General features: G+C 32.6%; 1 protein-coding gene across 1 annotated transcript; it reads left to right on the top strand.

Moving 5' to 3' along the window:
• The first annotated feature begins 8569 nt into the window (after nt 1-8569).
• Nucleotides 8570-11806, top strand: LOC126891323 (uncharacterized). The gene is made up of 4 exons (XM_050660500.1): nt 8570-8759; nt 8824-9016; nt 9070-9407; nt 11304-11806. The coding sequence occupies exons 1-4, from the start codon at nt 8570-8572 to the stop codon at nt 11786-11788; spliced, it is 1206 nt and encodes a 401-aa protein (XP_050516457.1). The 3' UTR covers nt 11789-11806.
• The last annotated feature ends 6287 nt before the right edge of the window (nt 11807-18093 follow it).

Here is an 18093-nt window from a genome sequence, read left to right as displayed (position 1 = left end):
AGAAACTTTTGTAAAAAACAAGTATAAACCTTTTATTAGATACTTTAAAAATGTTAATAAGCTTTTCCCGAAAAGTGCTTAATTTTTCGGTGATTTCGCGTTGAATTATTCGATTTGGAATTAGACGAATAAGAACGTAGATTTGATGAGCTACAACTTTGCTTTTACTCAATGTATAGACTTTACTGATACATCATTTTTTTCGTTTTGTTATAAGCTACACTTTTGCTAAGAATATTTTTTTCGATAAAATATTTACTTTGAGTTATTTGCGAAAAACGGTCTGAAAACGTAGTTTTTTATCGAAAAATCACATTTTCAATCGCGAATAACTCGAAAACTGTTGACTTCGTAAAAAACTTCATAGAACGAAAGTTGCTTATAATCTGCATATTTATCCATTTCCGGGCTTATTTTAAACACGCGTTTTCCACCCCCCGAGAAGGGGTGACTGCCACCCCCCAAGTAAAAACAACCAACGGCACAAATTCAACTTTGAAGTGGAGAGTAAGTAGAACCTGAATCCAAATTTTCATGCAATTCGGAGTTGCCCCTGAAAATTACACTCCAAAACGGTCATTTATTGGGCTAACAGGAGGCACAGTTCACTTTTAAGTCTTTGATGTTTGGTAAATTTTGTGCCATAAAACTCAAAAACATTTTGAAAGGCGTCGGAAGGAAAGGTCGCACTGTATGACACAAACTTTGTTGTATCTGCTAAACTGACGAATTTTAATTTATCGCAATCCTGAAAACGAACATCGATTTCCATTAAAATATGATCATATATTTCAAAAAATAATGTTCTGTATTGGGTAGTGATTACATTCTTGCTCATTCCATCATCACACTTAACCTTTTGGAAGTATTAATGGTTGTTGTTGCGCTTCCTTTATAGCCCGATCAATGAATGCAAAACTTTTCGAAAGCCTCCAAAAAAATAAAGGATGAAAATTTGGGAATAGGTAGTTGAAATTGTCTATTATTATATAAGAAAAAGTTTACAATTCTAAATCCCCTCCATTTTAGAAAAATTGGGCAATACGGAGTGAAAAAACATATGTTCAAAATAAGGAATTGGATAAAGTGACTAATTCTAAGCAACTTTTGTTCTATAGAGTTTTTTCACTAAGTCAATACTTTTCGAGTTATTTGCGAGCGAATATGTTGATTTTTAACAAAAATAAAACACGTTTTTGGACGGTTTTTCGCAGATAACTCAAAAAGTATTTTAGCGAAAAAAATATTCTTAGCAAAAATATAGCTTATAAAAACATGAAAAAAATGGTGTATGCATGAAGACTCCAGACTCAGTAGAAGCAGAGTTGTAGCTAATGAAAAGTAGGTTCTTATTCGCCAAATTCTAAATCGAATATTTCAACGTGAAAACACCAAGAAACGGAGCACTTTTCGGGGAAAACTCATTACAACTTTTTTAAAGTGTTAAAAAAAGGTGTATTCTTGTTTTAAAAAAAAAATTCTAACATTAAAAGTAAGTGAGTTACGCTCAAAATATTGTTGGTCCCTTTTATTTTTTGATCAAAAAATCGCGAAAATCGTCTTCTAATTAGCCTTCCAAATAAAATTAACTGTTACCGCTTTACAAGTTACTTTACTTACGTATTATTTATGTGATCTATGTTTCATTGGTTCAAAGTGCTCATTTTTGAAAAACATTGGATTTAAAATAAAACATTTTTTTTTTAATTTTGAAAAAAAAATTCCAATTTTTTTCAAGTTAACTTAAACATTGTTAGTAATACCAAAAATTTCAAAGAGTACCTAATAAAGTGTACGTTTTGATTTTCTGAATTTTGGATTTTTTGTTTTTTTCTTAGACAAAAATTGGTTGTGCTACGGCTGTTCAAAATGTGCCTGTCCTCGTCGTTGATTAGTTACTCGTTGAAGCCATTTTAACTACAGCCTTTTCAAAAATAAGCACTTTAAACCGATGAAACTTACAGATCATATAGATAATACATAAAATCAAAGTAAATTGTGAAGCGATATCGATTAAATTTATTTGGGGTGTTAATTAGGGGGTGATTTTCGTGATTCTTTTTACCAAAAAATAAGAGGGACCAAAAATATTTTGAGCGTAACTCACTTACTTTTAATGTTAGAACTTTTTTGAAAAACAAAAATAAACCGTTTTTCAAACACTTTAAAATAGCTGTAATGCATTTTCCTCGAAAAGTCCTTTGTTTTTTGGTTATGTCACATTGAAATATTCGATTTGGAATTTGACGAAGAAGAACCTACTTTTCATTAGCTACAACTCTGCTTCTACTGGGTCTACAGAGTTCATGCATACACCATTTTTTTTTCAATTTTTTATTAGCTATATTTTTGCTAAGAATATTTTTTTTGATAAAATACTTACTTTTTGAGATACTTGCAAAAAACCGTCTTAAAACATGTTTTTTCTTGTTACAAATGAACATATTCACTCGCAAATAACTCGAAAAGTATTGACTTAACGAGAAAATTCTATAGAACAAAAGTTGTTTAGAATTAGTCATTTTATCCAATTCCGGACTTATTTTGAATGCATATTTTTCACCCCCGAGAAGGGGGTGTCTTCTCTATTTTTGTAAAATGGAGATGTAGAATTGTAAACTTTTTCTTATATAATAACAGACAATTTCAACTACTTATTTCCAAATTTTCATCCTTTATTTTTTTGGGTCAAATTGTTCTTCGATCGGGTTATTATCAAAAATGGAATTAAATGTTCTTAATTTCTTTTCTCACTTATTAATTGACGAGTTCTTTTTAACTGGTTTAAACAAAAATTAATATCCTGGGACTTTTTTTGAAGAACATCGTATAAAATATCTGTTAAATGAAAATTGTCCCTAAAAACTGTTGCTAAAAATGTAAATTAAAAATCATAGATTTCGATCTGTTAATATTCAAAAAATCTATTCTCTATTCCACACATAATGTTTATTTGAAAAAAGTAGGCATGGCCAACAATATAATTTTTCTAAAACTATGCTACTACAGAGCCAATTGAATTCTGTAAACCAAGAAGACTTAAAAATAATGTTATATGACTTGCCCGTTTTTTTACTTCTTTTTTTAATCCAATGTTAAAAATATTGGTTGGTCGGCCATGTAAGAGAACATCCCTTTTATCTTCATTTTTCCAATGCCAAACCAACGGCGGATCCAGCAACCTTGCAAAGGGGGGGGGGCAATGAAATAAAATTTTTCTCGTCACTACGTAGGATTCTTTTTCGGGATAGGCTGTTATTCGGGAGGTTTTATTAAAAGATCAAATAGATTTAAATAACTGCTTTGTTAAATATATTTAATTAAAATGGACATACATTCAAAGGCTATAAAATGTAAATTACCTTAACATTTAATAATTTTCTAAAAGATAAACTTATAGTTTGGTAAAGTTTATCAGTAGTACCATAAAAACCAACTATATTCGTTATTTAATGACACATATTAGACTAACTGTCGCTAACAGCGACACATAAATAAGTTGTGGCAATATAAGTGATAAAGTCGATTCGCTAATCTGAGACACAACTGTCTAGTGACGTTGGTAATTTATTTTTTGGGAAATTAGGTTGCTAGATGTGACTGGAAATTACTACACAACCAAACATACCTGTTCATAGCCAATATGATTAATAGTAAACAGACACAAATAACATAAACTTTGCGTCAATCAATAGATATTTATTTACACCATTATAATGTACTGATAACAAATGAGAAAATTATTTATTGTAGAAAATAAATATATTTTGAAGAAATAAATTTCACAAAATTTTATGAGTTTACTCCCACGATTTCCAATAATTGTTCGAGCAGTTAATGCTGTGAAGTAGGAATTTTTGTGTTGTATGTTTCCTATTCCGAATGTGTCAAAATGAATCTTGGCTGAGCGAATTCAGTATGTACTTGCACTCTACCTTTTCCTTCTTCTTCTTCTTCTTTTTATATAGACATTACTCTGTCTGTTTTTCAATGTGCCTCCAGTAAGTTGTCATTCCATATTTTTCGTGGTCTTCCCACTGATCGTCTTCCTATTGGGGAACCGTCTCTCGCCGTCCTTACTACTTTAATTGTTGTCATTCGGCTTATGTGGTCGTTCCAATCTACTCTTCTGCTTTTCACCCAGTTATTAATGTTGTCCACCTTGCATCTCCTTCGTATGTCTGCACTCCTAGCTCTATCCTACATCGTCTTACCATCGATTTTTCGCAATGTTTTCATCTCTGCTGTTTCTAGCATTATTTTTGTCCTTTCTGTATCAGGTCGTGTTTCTGCCGCGTATGTCATTATTGGTCTGATGACTGTTTTGTAAATTCTGGCTTTCACTTCTTTTCCGATGTTTTTATTTCTCCATATTGTTTCATTCAGGCAACCTGCTGCTCTGTTTGATTTATTCACCTGATCTTCCACTTCTGTTTCGAGCTTTCCGTAGCTGCATAGTGTGATGCCTAGATATTTAAACTCCATGACTTGTTCTATTATTTGACCGTCCAGCTCTAATTTACACCTTATTAGATCTGCTGTTATAACCATGCATTTAGTCTTTTTTGGGGAAATTAACATGTTAAATTTTCTAGCGGTTATATTAAATTCGTGCAGCATACGTTGTAAATCATCTTCACTTTGAGAGATTAGTATTGCGTCGTCTGCATAGCAGATTATTTTAAGTTGTTTTTCTCCCATTTGGTATCCTTTTTTTGTTCTTACTTTTTTTATTATTTCGTCCATGATCAGGTTGAACAACAGAGGACTCGGGGAATCTCCCTGTCTTATCCCATTGCCAGCTTCAATTGGGTCAGTTAGTTCATCATCTACTTTTACTTTTATTGTGTTGTTCTGGTAGATATTTTCAATCGTTTTAATTATTCCTAGAGGTACTTCTCTTGCGTACAATAAATGGATAACGTCCTTTAATTTGACCCTGTCGAATGCCTTCTTAAGGTCCACGAAACATAATATGCCGGTTTGTTGTATTCTAACGATTTTTAACATAAGTATGCCACTCTACCTTTTCCCTTGCACGAAATTATTCACGGATTACTTTTTATACTAGGTCTCGTTGTAACTCACAGAACATAATATCGCAAAGTTAAGCCGCTTTTCCATAGAAATCATAATAAGTTAAACAAGGATAAACAATATAGAATGGGAATGTCTTTACGAAGCTTATGAATTTTGAGGTTTATAATTTTCAATGACCGTGACAGTTTATTAGTTTATGTGCATTTATTGTTTGGTTTTATAAATAATAAAGTTTTATTTATCAATAAAGTTTAGTTGGTTTTATGTTTATAAAAAATAAATATAATATTTCAGATAAATAAAGAAAAAGTTGCAATACTAACTTTTGGTCCTCAAACAAAGACGAGTATTAGTAATATCGTAGTGTTGATAACTCAATTTGTGAAAAATTTGCACTTGTATCACTGTTTCCTCAAAGGTACAATAAAAAATATTAATAATTTATTTATGTAATTTACTCGATAGTTTTGTGTTTCTCAACCTTAGGTAATATTAAATCTTCTTAACAATATTTTAAGATCAAACGTACTTACCTGAAGTGATGTTAGATCTTGATTATATGAGGCCCCATCGAAATAAATAAATAATTTTGTAGTACCTCCGCCTATGCCTCTGTCCACAATATTTTAAAGCTCCGGCCTCTCTTCTCACACATATCCCGTCGATCCCAGAATCAGTCTATTTGAAAGTTGTTGTTGCAACATATGGGTATTTTTCCAAATGGACATCCTAAGTCTTGACGTCACAAATGTCACAAAATTGGGGGAGGAGCATATATTGGCTCCAAACAATTTTATTTATAACGTAAATTGTCATAAGGAATTTTTCATTTATTGTTTGTGTGCTTTATTTGGCAACATAAGACTTTTCACTTAGGTATTTAGTTCAAGAACGGTGTCAATTAAGAGATTTTTATTGGTTTTTGCCCAGGTGAGTTAATTTAACCCATTACCGCCCAGAATTTTTTTTTCCGTTTTTTTCCAGAAGTTTAGCTGTTTTAGTATTATTTTATGTATAATCAGATCACATCAGGTTAGTTTTACCAGATATATCTGATAAGGTGGGAGATAATGAGTGCTACCATATGGTATCACTGGGCGGTTGGACTACATTAATTTATTAATAAGATGCAAATTCATAATAAATAGATAGGGTGAGAATACGCATAGAAATAAGTGAAATCAATTATTAAATGATGTATTTTATTGTTAAATTTGACATACAATTAGTATTACTTGGTATGATAATTAGCAAAACAGGCGACACATTGTTCTGCCAAAGGATTTGCAATTGGACCCTGCACAACGACGTCTATTACATGGAGCAACATAGTGATGCAAACCATCAAAACGTAATTCAGGCAACATCAATCTAGGATAGGAAGATCTGGCTGGACCTGGACTCTTTGGGGCTACTCCATATTTTGACAAATATACTTGGACTATTTCTCTCCTAAACTCTAAGTTCGAAGTTTTAGGATTTATTTTTCTATACAAAAACCAGGCATTATTTACTGCTGTATCTATAATCCAAGTAAAAATAGACCAATACCATTTCTTGCTTCGTATATTTATTCTATAGTTTGAAATATTCTCATCCATGAGATCAGTTCCCCCCATATTACGATTGTATTCAGACACACAATTTGGACGATCTACCATAATATGTTTCTTTTCGACCTGAGAGTATCTTTTTACTGGTGCAACTGGATATACCCCCGCACTTGTAGAAGCTATCGAAACAACTGAGTTGTCTAGCCAACGCACGAGAAGTATGCCTGTGTTTCTTTCCAAGACATGTTCAAAGGTACCTCGTTTCATCTTAGAAAATTTTTTTTTGTCACTCAACGGACAAGATTTTGGAACTCGATTTTCACGTATGGTTCCTATTGCACCAACACCAGTATATCTAAGGTAACTGAATAGGTTCATTCCTGTAAATAAGTTATCGACATGTACTATATATGGAAGCTGATTACTCATTTCTCCTAGCATAGACACCAGAGGCGAGGCACATTTCCCAAAAAGGATTTCGTATTTCTCATTTCCTCGTGGATTTTTCCTTGATACAGATCAAAGTCAATCAAATATCCATCAGAAGAATTCAGACACCACATTTTGTATCCGAATCTTATTGGCTTACCACGGATGAATTGCTTGCATCCATGACGACCATAATATCTGATCATTGATTCGTCAAAATCGAGATGCTGTGATGGTACAAAATTCTTTGAAAACTTGTTTTGCATTTTATCCATAAGCGGGCGTAGTTTCCATACTTTATCTGATGCATCGATTTGTGTGTTGTCGGCAAAGTGAATAAATCGTTATATTTGTAAAAAACGGTTTCGTCGCATAGCATTAGAAACGAGTACATTTTTTGCATCATCTTTCACGTCCCAGTACATTCGTTTAGATGGCAACATGTTATAACCACTTAGTATCAATATTCCTAGAAAACATTTTATCTCGGATGCAGTAATATTGGGCTCAGGTTGATTACAGAAGAGAGCATATTTCTGAGTTTCCTTTGTTATGTATTCTATGATGTCTGCATCAACGAACAATTCAAACATGTCTACACACGACATTCCTTGAAACTGATTGTACTCTGGATCAGGGAATTTACAAGATGCAGGTTCCAGATCCCCTTCAATCCATGAATAGTCATTTTTTTTGCAGCCAAGATGATTGTTGATCCATTCATCCTGATAATCTGTTGGAGGCTGAGCTTTGCTTGGTTGACCATGACTTGATGTATCTGGGAAAGTATCGGCGTCTACAGGATCCGGCTCACTTACGATCCGAGTATTATTTATGAGTTTTACTTCTGCTGGTGCGCGTAGTTGACGTCCTGTAAGATTGTGTGTCATGCCTCCCTCATCTTCGTCTGCAGAATCTTCGTCCGTATCCACACTAGGCTCGGAAGGCTCAATAAAAATCTCATCTACCTGTTCTGATAAATTACTGTCTCCCCAAACCATATCCAGAGCTTGAGATAGCGAAAAGCCTTTCCTGAAAGGAATGAAAAAACATTGCAGTGGAAACGCCCAGTGATACCATATGGTATCAAACATCAATCTGATAGACCTGTATATCCCCAAATTTATTCAGATATCTGATTTATACAATTAATACATATTTACACTTTTACTAAGCGAATACTAAAGTGAATATAGAAAATATGATCCCTAAAAATGTATATTCTTACTTACTCGAAGCGTATGTCCATTTTTACCACAGTTTACGAATGCGAACCAATAAAACACGTGACCACAAGCGTTAGACGTATAAACTGTTCGTCGCAATGGCTTGACTACAACTAGATGATCCACCTGCCGCACTCCCGCCGGTAATAACGTTTATCCCTTCCTAGATGTAACCGCTAGACGCCATTTTTGAAAGTCACTATTGTGATACCATTTGGTATCACTGGACGTTAATGGGTTAATGCAATGATTAGAACGTAAACATTTTTGAGGTTATGTTTTATTTGTTTATTTTCAGATCTTTTGTTTTTGAAAAGAAACATGGCTTTGAAGCATGTAATAAAGCTGTCTACAATCAGTGGTTTTATTAATGATAATAAAATAATAAAAAGAGGTGAAAATGCCTTGGAATCTGGTCACGTGAAGAAAATGGAATACGACCGTGATTTCAAAATTATTAGGGGCGAAGTTTTGGCCAGTATGAAAAACAAAAGCTACAAGGTATCTATAGGTATGATAACATATAGTTTAGTTAACATAATAGGGAATTATATTTTGGTATAATTTTATTGCAGAGTTGGACAACAATGGTGACATTTCATCAGCCACTTGTGCTTGTCCGAGAGGCATTAAATGCCATCACATCGTGGCATTGGCACTTTTCGGACGTTATAATATATCTGTGACAGATAAAGCTTGTTCTTGGAATGCGCCACCAAAACCAAAGGTTGGGCCATTACCTCAATCTGCTGAGGAGCTTAATCCAAAGCCATTTATATCTGCCATGGAAGAAGAGCTACCAGAAGAAGCTGCTAACACAGCGAAGGAAAGGCTAAACTGCTTTGGGCATACTGTTGGATACACTTGGTTTGTGAAAAAAGGGGCAATATATTCTCGAACAAATATTTCCCTGCAATCCAGGACATTATTTCGTCTGATTATTTTCTGGAGGCCACAGATAAAATATCAACATTAAAAGAAAGGTGTGCCATTGATGACCAGTTAATAAAGGACATCGCTGCCTCCACTACTGGTCAGGTGTCCAATGAAAATTGGTACATAGCCAGAAAATTTAGATTGACCAGTAGCAACTTTGGTGCTGTTATTTCAGCTGGCTTAAAAAACAAATTTCCATCGAGTTTGTTTAAGACACTTTTAGGTGAGTCATAAATTTATAAAAACTGTGCTATTCCTCTGAAGTTCTTTTAATTAACTATTCTAAATGGGAAATAAGCCACAATTTAACTAAAAAATTATTTTATTAATGTTTTGACGTCCACATTGGATGTCATTATCAAAATACAAAATATTAATAAATTAAACAAAAATGTTGTTGCTTAGTAAAAAATTCTTCTAATAATTTAATCTGACTCATTTATATCAGCAATACAGACATGATACATTATAAAGTATATTCAATCTAATTTACTTACCGTTGCATGTCATCCGCGCTATAGCTCGAGACGTCACATGATACCAACACGAAATATTTAGGCGGTAGGTGTGTTCTTTTTTAGAATCATTTTGTCGAGTACACTGGCGTTACAGCCACTAGGCATATAAGATTTCTATTAATGTTAACTTAAAGAAATACACAATAATATGTTTCATTTAATTTGTATAAATGGATTATAAAGCGTTTTTATGAAGCACATTTGTTCGGAATAAACTGTAACTATAATCGAACGAAGGTGATATTTTGGCATAAATTGGTAACATTTACTTGACAGTTGCGGTGATGACACTTCATATTTGTTTATATTCTTTACTATAAGTATTTGTTTCATTATATTTACTGTTTTTATTATATACTTTAACGTAAGATTATAACTTAATTCCTGTTTTCTATTTCTAAAGTTTTTATTTATTTACATTGAATATTAATTTATTTTGCTGTATAATCCTCTCCCGCAAAAATTGTGTGATGTATTTGATTTAAAATGAATTCAAGAATTTTTTGTAATTGGGCAACAATGTCAACTTAGATCTCTAACGTAAATAATGACGTGCAACGGTAAGTAAATTAGATGGACTGTAGAAGACTTTAACATGATATTGCCAATATTTATAAGTTGCGTTCCTGGGACGACTACTGAAAGATAGTTCATTCTATTACATGAAATCAACCCCAAACCAAGAATATCCATCACAAAAAAATCATAGCATGTCTTTAAAAAGACAACCACATGCAACGGTGACAGTAAAATTCTCGTGTTAGATATTCTATAGTATATTTTACTGTCACTGTTGCACGTGGTTGTCTTTTTAAAGACAGATCACATGCTATGATTTTTTTGTGACGGATATTCTTGGGTTGGGGTTGATTTCATGTAATCGAGTGAACTATCTTTCAGTAAAGTCGTCCCAGGAATGCAACTCATAAATATTGGCAATATAATTTTAAAGTCTTCTACTATAAAATGTATAATATATTTCTAAATTGCTGACATAAATGAGTCAGATTAAATTAAATTATTAGAAGAATTTTTTACTAAGCAACATTTTTGTTTAATTTATTAATATTTTGTATTTTGACAACGACATCCGATGTGGATGTCGAAACTTGAATAAAATCATTTTTTTAGTTAAATTGTGGCTTATTTCAACATTAAGTTCTTTTTTTTTTCAAGTCAAAGCTTTCAACTTATTAAAATATTCGAAAATATTTAAGATAATATCAAATTGAAAAGTTATCAACTTGAACTTATCAAAACTTAAGTTTTCAATTTGATATTATTTTAAATATTTTATTAAGTTGAAAGCTTTGACTTATATGTAGCAGATGCAGCTAGGCACCTACTACCATCATGTTAGTTGCAATGCGGTAGACTGGGTAATTTAAACTTGGATCCGAGGTAAGCAACCTATGCATTCTTTGGTGAGCCTCTAATAAGAGGCGAAATCGTCGATGAGAGTGCTGGTTGAGCTGTCTCAACTACCTAAGTAAAAATTAAGACAGTTTTGGCTTCGCATTGCAACTGAATAAAAACATTTTTATTTTCTTTTTTTTTTACTTTCGTTTATTTTGACAAGCAAATATTTATTATGTTTTAAGGTGAATACAATTTGGATGGCATTAAAGCTATCCAGTGGGGCAGAACTCACGAAAAAGATGCTGTAGACTGTTTGAAACAGGACTACCAATTAAATATCCGCCCCACTGGAATATGGCTTTCAAGGTCGGGACTTCTAGGAGCTAGTCCTGATGGATTAATAGATGAAGAAGAAGCCACACTAGAGATAAAATGTCCATATTCCTTTAGAAACGATCAGTTGTCGGAAAAATTAAGAAACAATAATAAATATATTATATTTTATGATGATGTCGGGAATTTAAGGGTAAACAAAAATCACCATTATTACCACCAAATCCAAGGTGCTTTACACATTTTAAACAGAAAAAAATGCTACCTCTGTATATTTACGTTGAAAGATAACATTGTAACAGTCATAGAGTATGACGAATCATGGAAAGAAAATCTGCAGCTTTTGGAAAATTTCTATTTTCAACATTATTTTCCAATGTTATTAGATAATTAATAAATACTTTTCAACCCAGTTTTCTTATTATTCCATTTATTAAAATACATCAATAAAGGTAGGTACATACAAAGAAATACATTAAAAACCATGAGCCGTAGCTATGCTGGTTTTGTGGTAACATATTAAACATAATTATATTATTAACTGATTACATAACAAAGATAAAATTTAGACTATTTTACACTGTACGCTAAATTTTTTTACATAATCATTAAAGAATTGTATTAAATTAAAGCTACAGTCAGAAAAATGAAAAAATACCCATGAACGAACATATAAAACACGCTGTATTTTCCTGTCACCGTGTCACAAAGAAAATTGTCCAGTGCAACTACATGTACAGTAGGAAAAATGAAAGAATACCCATGAACGAACATATAAAACACGCTGTATTTTCCTGTCACCGTGTCATACAAAAAATTGGCCAGCTCAAGTACATGTAATAATTATTATTACATGTATTTGCGCTGGGCAATTTTCTTTGTGACACGGTGACAGGAAAATACAGCGTGTTTTATATGTTCGTTCATGGGTATTCTTTCATTTTTCCGACTGTAATAATAATTATTACATGTACTTGCGCTGGCCAATTTTTTGTGTGACACGGTGACAGGAAAATACAGCGTGTTTTATATGTTCGTTCATGGGTATTCTTTCATTTTTCCGGCTGTATCTATTTTTATAGTAGTTAGGAAGAAGTAACTCTTTTAATTCAGTTTTAAATTATTCTTGCCTACAGTCTCTGATATTTGTGGGTAACTTATTATACCAAATCAGACCACTTGAGTACCTACATACTTCTTTGTGCACCAGTAGTTCGCATTCGTACCATTCGAAAACTATTACCTCCCTACCTGGTGGTACTGTCATGCACATCTTCTACAGTAGAAAAAATGAAAGAATACCCATGAACTAACATATAAATCACGCTGTATTTTCCTGTCACCGTGTCACAAAGAAAATTGTCCAGTGCAAGTACATGTAACAATAATTTATTACACGTACTTGCGCTGGCCAATTTTTTGTGTGACACGGTGACAGGAAAATACAGCGTGTTTTATATGTTCGTTCATGGGTATTCTTTCATTTTTCCGACTGTATATGTCTTAAAGTAATATTTGTAAGTGTTTGAGAAAGCTTAATTTTATAAATGAATATACAAACTTGCAAAATGTATGTGCATATTAAGAATTCCTCTCTGATAGTACAGGTCCTCAGTTGGATAAAGTCTTGATAGTTGAAATACATATTTAACAGCCTTGTTCTGTAACACCATGACAGGGTGAAGCTGCTTTTGATTTATATTTCCCCAAACGATAGTTAGATATGATAAGTGTGAATTTATTAAAGAGTGGTACCTAGCCCTTTTTACGCTGTGGGATACTTATAAATTCTGAAATTCTTTCAAGCATGCCCAGTCCTGGAGCTATTTTTTGAGTACTACTGTCGGTTTACAGCGTTCTCTGACTCCTAACCGCCATTCTTCTCTGTTTAACAATAGACCTGGAGGGATTTCTCTTTCCTCGATTTTTAATTCCCTTCCACTAGCTTCTTCTCGGCCTTCCTCTTTTTCTTCTTCCTTGTGCTGTCCATGCCAAAATCTCTTTAGGGATCCTGTCATTCTCTGTACATGGCCGTACCATACTAGCTGTTTTGTTCTTATGTCATCAATTATTGTATGTGTGACTTACATCATTTCTCGTATTCTCTCATTTTGGTATCCGCTCTCTTCTTGATTTGCCTGCTGCTCTTCTCCAGAAGTCCATTTCTGTTACTAGTAACATTTTCTCCGTTCTTTGTTTCAGTGGCTAAACTTCACTGCCATATTATGTGATTCCACTTTTAAGTATGGTATTGTATATAAGCTGTGTTAAACAAACATTAAGGATTATCCATGTATTTTTGGTAACATTTTTTTAATGAATTTCCCAAAGTTTAACTGTCTCTGTGTGCTTCTACTACTACTATAACTACACTTGTAACAAAAATAAGAAAACTTCTGTTGGAGTGAAAGTAAAAAGAAAGATATACTCCAACAGAAGTAAGGAAAAAAAAAAGACTAGTAACTAAATAGTTGGGGCTATTATGAAAATAAAAATGAAGGGGCTTCAGCGTTGAAGCCGAAGTAAGAAAAATACTACTAAAGTGCAGTAGTACTGAAGAAAGGAAAGTGGAAGGATGTAGAAGTAAAGAGAAGGGGATATTGAAAGGGATAGAAGTGAAGAGACAGAGGCAAACTGAATAAAGTTGGCTAGTAAGAGGTACAAGAGAACAACTTGACACTCAAGGATGGATACGGCTCGTTTGCATGCCTGTCGAAGAACAGTAGCTCTATGTAGATAGTAATGATAACTAAAAGGTGAACTAATAAAATAAGAATAATGTACTGAAGAGGAATGAAGATGAATAATTTCTAAAGACGAACAAGATAAATAAATCTAACAAATCATGGGCGCCATGAAAATGATCTTCGATCATTCTCCCAGGTATCTTATACTGCTGTCAAATATTAAATATATCAAACCTGTAATAATGAACATAAAGGAATAATAAAATTCATGATATACAAAATAAATAAACATTTATTAAAATTAACTACCAGATTTTTAACAAACTCTGAGTTAGATAAATTAAATATAATGTGACTCTAAAATGACATATGTTATATTTTAAAGATGATATTATACAATACAACAACACTAATGTTATCTTTTACAAAATTAGATACCTCTTGCTTACATATAGGGTACACTCACATGAGTCCTCTACCAAATGGTTATAGTACGCTTGCTACGTACAACTAAATGAAACCGACAAAGATCAAAATAATACAAATAAATAGGCCCAAGCCTCACTAAGGGAAAATACAATAATGAAGTAAGTCAGTTAAGTATACCATGAATGAATAGAAATGAAGTTGAGATAAATACCGACGATGACCTAAATTAACCGAACAAATGGAATAAAGCGAATAACAATAAAATATTTGGGAAACAAGCAAGTAATATTACAAAATAAATTTACCCGAATTACATAAACCAATGTCAAAGCAATAATAAAGTATTAAAAACCTAATTTTCTCTAGGCTTATTACCTTGTGTACACAAGTAACTAACCATAAGTTTGGGAACCTAATACAATAGTATACAAATATGTCATATTAAAAAAAAACCAGAGGTAAACTAAATCTGGAAAAAAAATTAATTAACATAGTGCATTAAACCGAGAGTCTGAAATGTAAAAAAAAAACCAATAGTTACTAAAACACATCACTAAATGTTCCCAAACCAATACCTTCATCCAAAGACTTCAAGGTAAAGTCCGATGCTGCAATCCAAAATGAACACCTGGGTGGTACGAAACGGTACCTCCTATATGTCCAGGTGTAGAATGAAAATCAGGAGCAGGAACGCCCCAAGTGTTTCCCAAATGACATACTCCCACTGGTGACTTTACTGTGGCTGTGGTGGTTTCCCTAGGTGGCCAAAGAAGGGGCTACGACTTCATCTTATGGTTTCTCCCAAATGGCTAAAAAAACATTCCCAGTTTTATCTCCCATATAAACATGAGCAAAAAGTAAAGGGAAGAAAGAAATAAATGAGGAAACTTTTTAGAAGCAATAGTATAGAAAAACCGACCATTAAAAATGGAACAAAAACCAATCTCAAGTAACCTTGAACTATTTTTGAGTGTGAAGACATACACAACTGACATTGAATTTGAAATGGGAATATAAAATATGATTTATCTTAGAGAATATCTGTAAAACTATATTGAATTTATAAAATATTGGATGTTCAATAAATTTAAAACTTACAGAGAAATGATAATCATTGCCAATATTAATTGAGAATTGCATATGTTTGGTTATGTCTAACCAAAATCTATTAATATATAATTTTACTTGAATATGGATATTAAATAATCGAAATAATCTATATAACTTCACCTAATGGCTTCACTAAGGAAATTTAACAATGAAACTAATATTCCAATAAAAAACTAACAAAAAAATTATTATAAAAAGATTTTATTACCGGTGATTTCTATTCTGATTCCAAGAGGGGTTGTTTTACCCCCATGTCTCCCTACTGCATAAAACCATTTGTGGTAACTTTTCACCTCAATTAACACTGCTTGATGTTATAAAATACGTTGGATGAAATCATCCGCCATTTTATGGTACCTATTCGACACAGCCAACAGTCAAGTAAAGAACGAGAGGCGTTTCTCCGCCAAGGTAAACGTCAAATTCTCTCAGAACACGAAATAATTCTCGATAGGTGGCGTATATAGTACGTTCCATCACCGAGGTGTGACGTCATAGAGGTGTGACGTATAGTAGTCCTATACGAGAAATTAGAGAATTTAAATGAGAGACCGAGGGAAAATAATTATAAAAATAATTAAAGCTAATTTCGTAACGTGACCGTTACACACTTGTCATATTAAGTGAGAGCTTATGGTACTGAGCCATTCATCTAAATCTGTGAAATCTTTTTCTACAGCATATTTTAGCTGTTTGGGATCTTTTTCAGCTTACAAGAGTCCTGTATCATCAACATATAGAAATAGCATAGATTTTAAAGGTAGATCATTTCGGCCATCAATTTGATGTCGGGAACCAAACTATATCTTCTGAGAACATGGTTTTTGTTGCCTTAAGGTTTTATGCAACAGACTGATTTTTGCAAGTTGTGGGTCATTTTGTAGCAATTGTAGAAAATGAAACTGTCTTATAATAGAGGAGCAAGAGAAGTAGACAATAATACAACAAAATTTTTCTAATGTATAATTAAACGTACATAATTTATTAATAAATCTAAAATTAATTATGTTCTTACAATACTTTTATACATTGTATATCACTTTAATATACAAACTAATTTACATTATGAATTATTTAAATGCCCTAACTAGTTCCCTAAAATATGACAAATATTAAAATTTTTGGGTGATTTTGATATCATGGCTATAAACAGTTATCTACGGGAAGAGAATGAATTATTGGATTAGTATCTCGTGGTTACGACATAGAAGACAAATACCAACATTCGAAATGTACAATCGGGCCTTCATTGTTTAAATAAATGTCTCTAATTGTTTTAATGTGATATCAGACTTTTTACAGTCTTCACACATGAGTAGGTAGATCCTTGAATAAATATATTATGGCTACAATTTATTTATCTGAGTTAAAATACATTAATAATTTCATGCATGGGCAAAGATGGAGTGTAAATAAAGAAATTAAATTGCGGAAATACAAGAGTCCAATATGTAGTGCATAATATAGTTAAGTGCAATAAAATGCACCACAAAATTAAAAACATTTTTGAATATCGTTTGGTAACAAAGGGTTTACTTCAAGGATCGGTTTTATCACCATTACTTTTCAATATATACACCTATGATTTACACGATATTTCACCTAATGCAAATATGATTCAATACGCTGACGATTTCGTCTTTTACACACATGCAAGAAGTTATGATAAAAGTTTACAAAGTTTGAATACAGCAGTTACACCTTTCATCCAGAATATAAGTAATCTAGGTTTTGATTTATCTCCGCACAAATCAAAAGTAGTCATTTTTACCCGACACAATATTCCAAATTGTACGACCATACAGCTGAATGATATTAATTTTTCTTTAGTTAACCAAATAAAATATCTCGGAATCACTCTAGATAAAAAATTAACATTTAAAGCACACATTGAAGAAATTTTACAAAAATGTAGTAAGGGATTAAACTTCTTGAAATGTATTATGAGGACATGGTGGGGGGCGGATCCCCAAACAACCTTGACTTTTTATAAATCATATATAAGGTCCATTATAGATTATGGCAGCTTCCTATATGGCAGTGCTATTAATAACTTACTAAAAAAATTAGATACTTTACAAAACAAAGCTTTGCGACTCTGCATTGGTGCAATGAAATCAACTCCAATTGAACCGTTAAGAGTAGAAACTGTGGAACCTCCGTTAGAGCTGAGAAGGCAATTATTGGCAGAAAAAATGATAATCAAGCGCAAAGTCAAAAATTCATCACTTACTCAAAAGATTTCTACCCTAAATATTCAGGACCGTACAGTATCATACTGGACTAATAGAAACTCACCTCCTTTATGTGAAGGATTTAGAAACACAATAGACTTCACCCCTACAACAGTTAAAGTCAGCTTCGATGTTTTATTGTTGAACATTCAGGTAATTATACCTGGATATTCTGAATTAAGATATCTTAATAATGAAATAATCAATCAGATATTAAACAAATATCAAATGTATACTGC

This window comes from Diabrotica virgifera, chromosome 9 (assembly GCF_917563875.1).
Source record: "Diabrotica virgifera virgifera chromosome 9, PGI_DIABVI_V3a".
NCBI classification, from domain to species: Eukaryota; Metazoa; Arthropoda; class Insecta; order Coleoptera; family Chrysomelidae; genus Diabrotica; species Diabrotica virgifera.
Note: the sequence above shows the minus strand (reverse complement) of the source record. Positions and strands in the feature narration are given on the sequence as shown.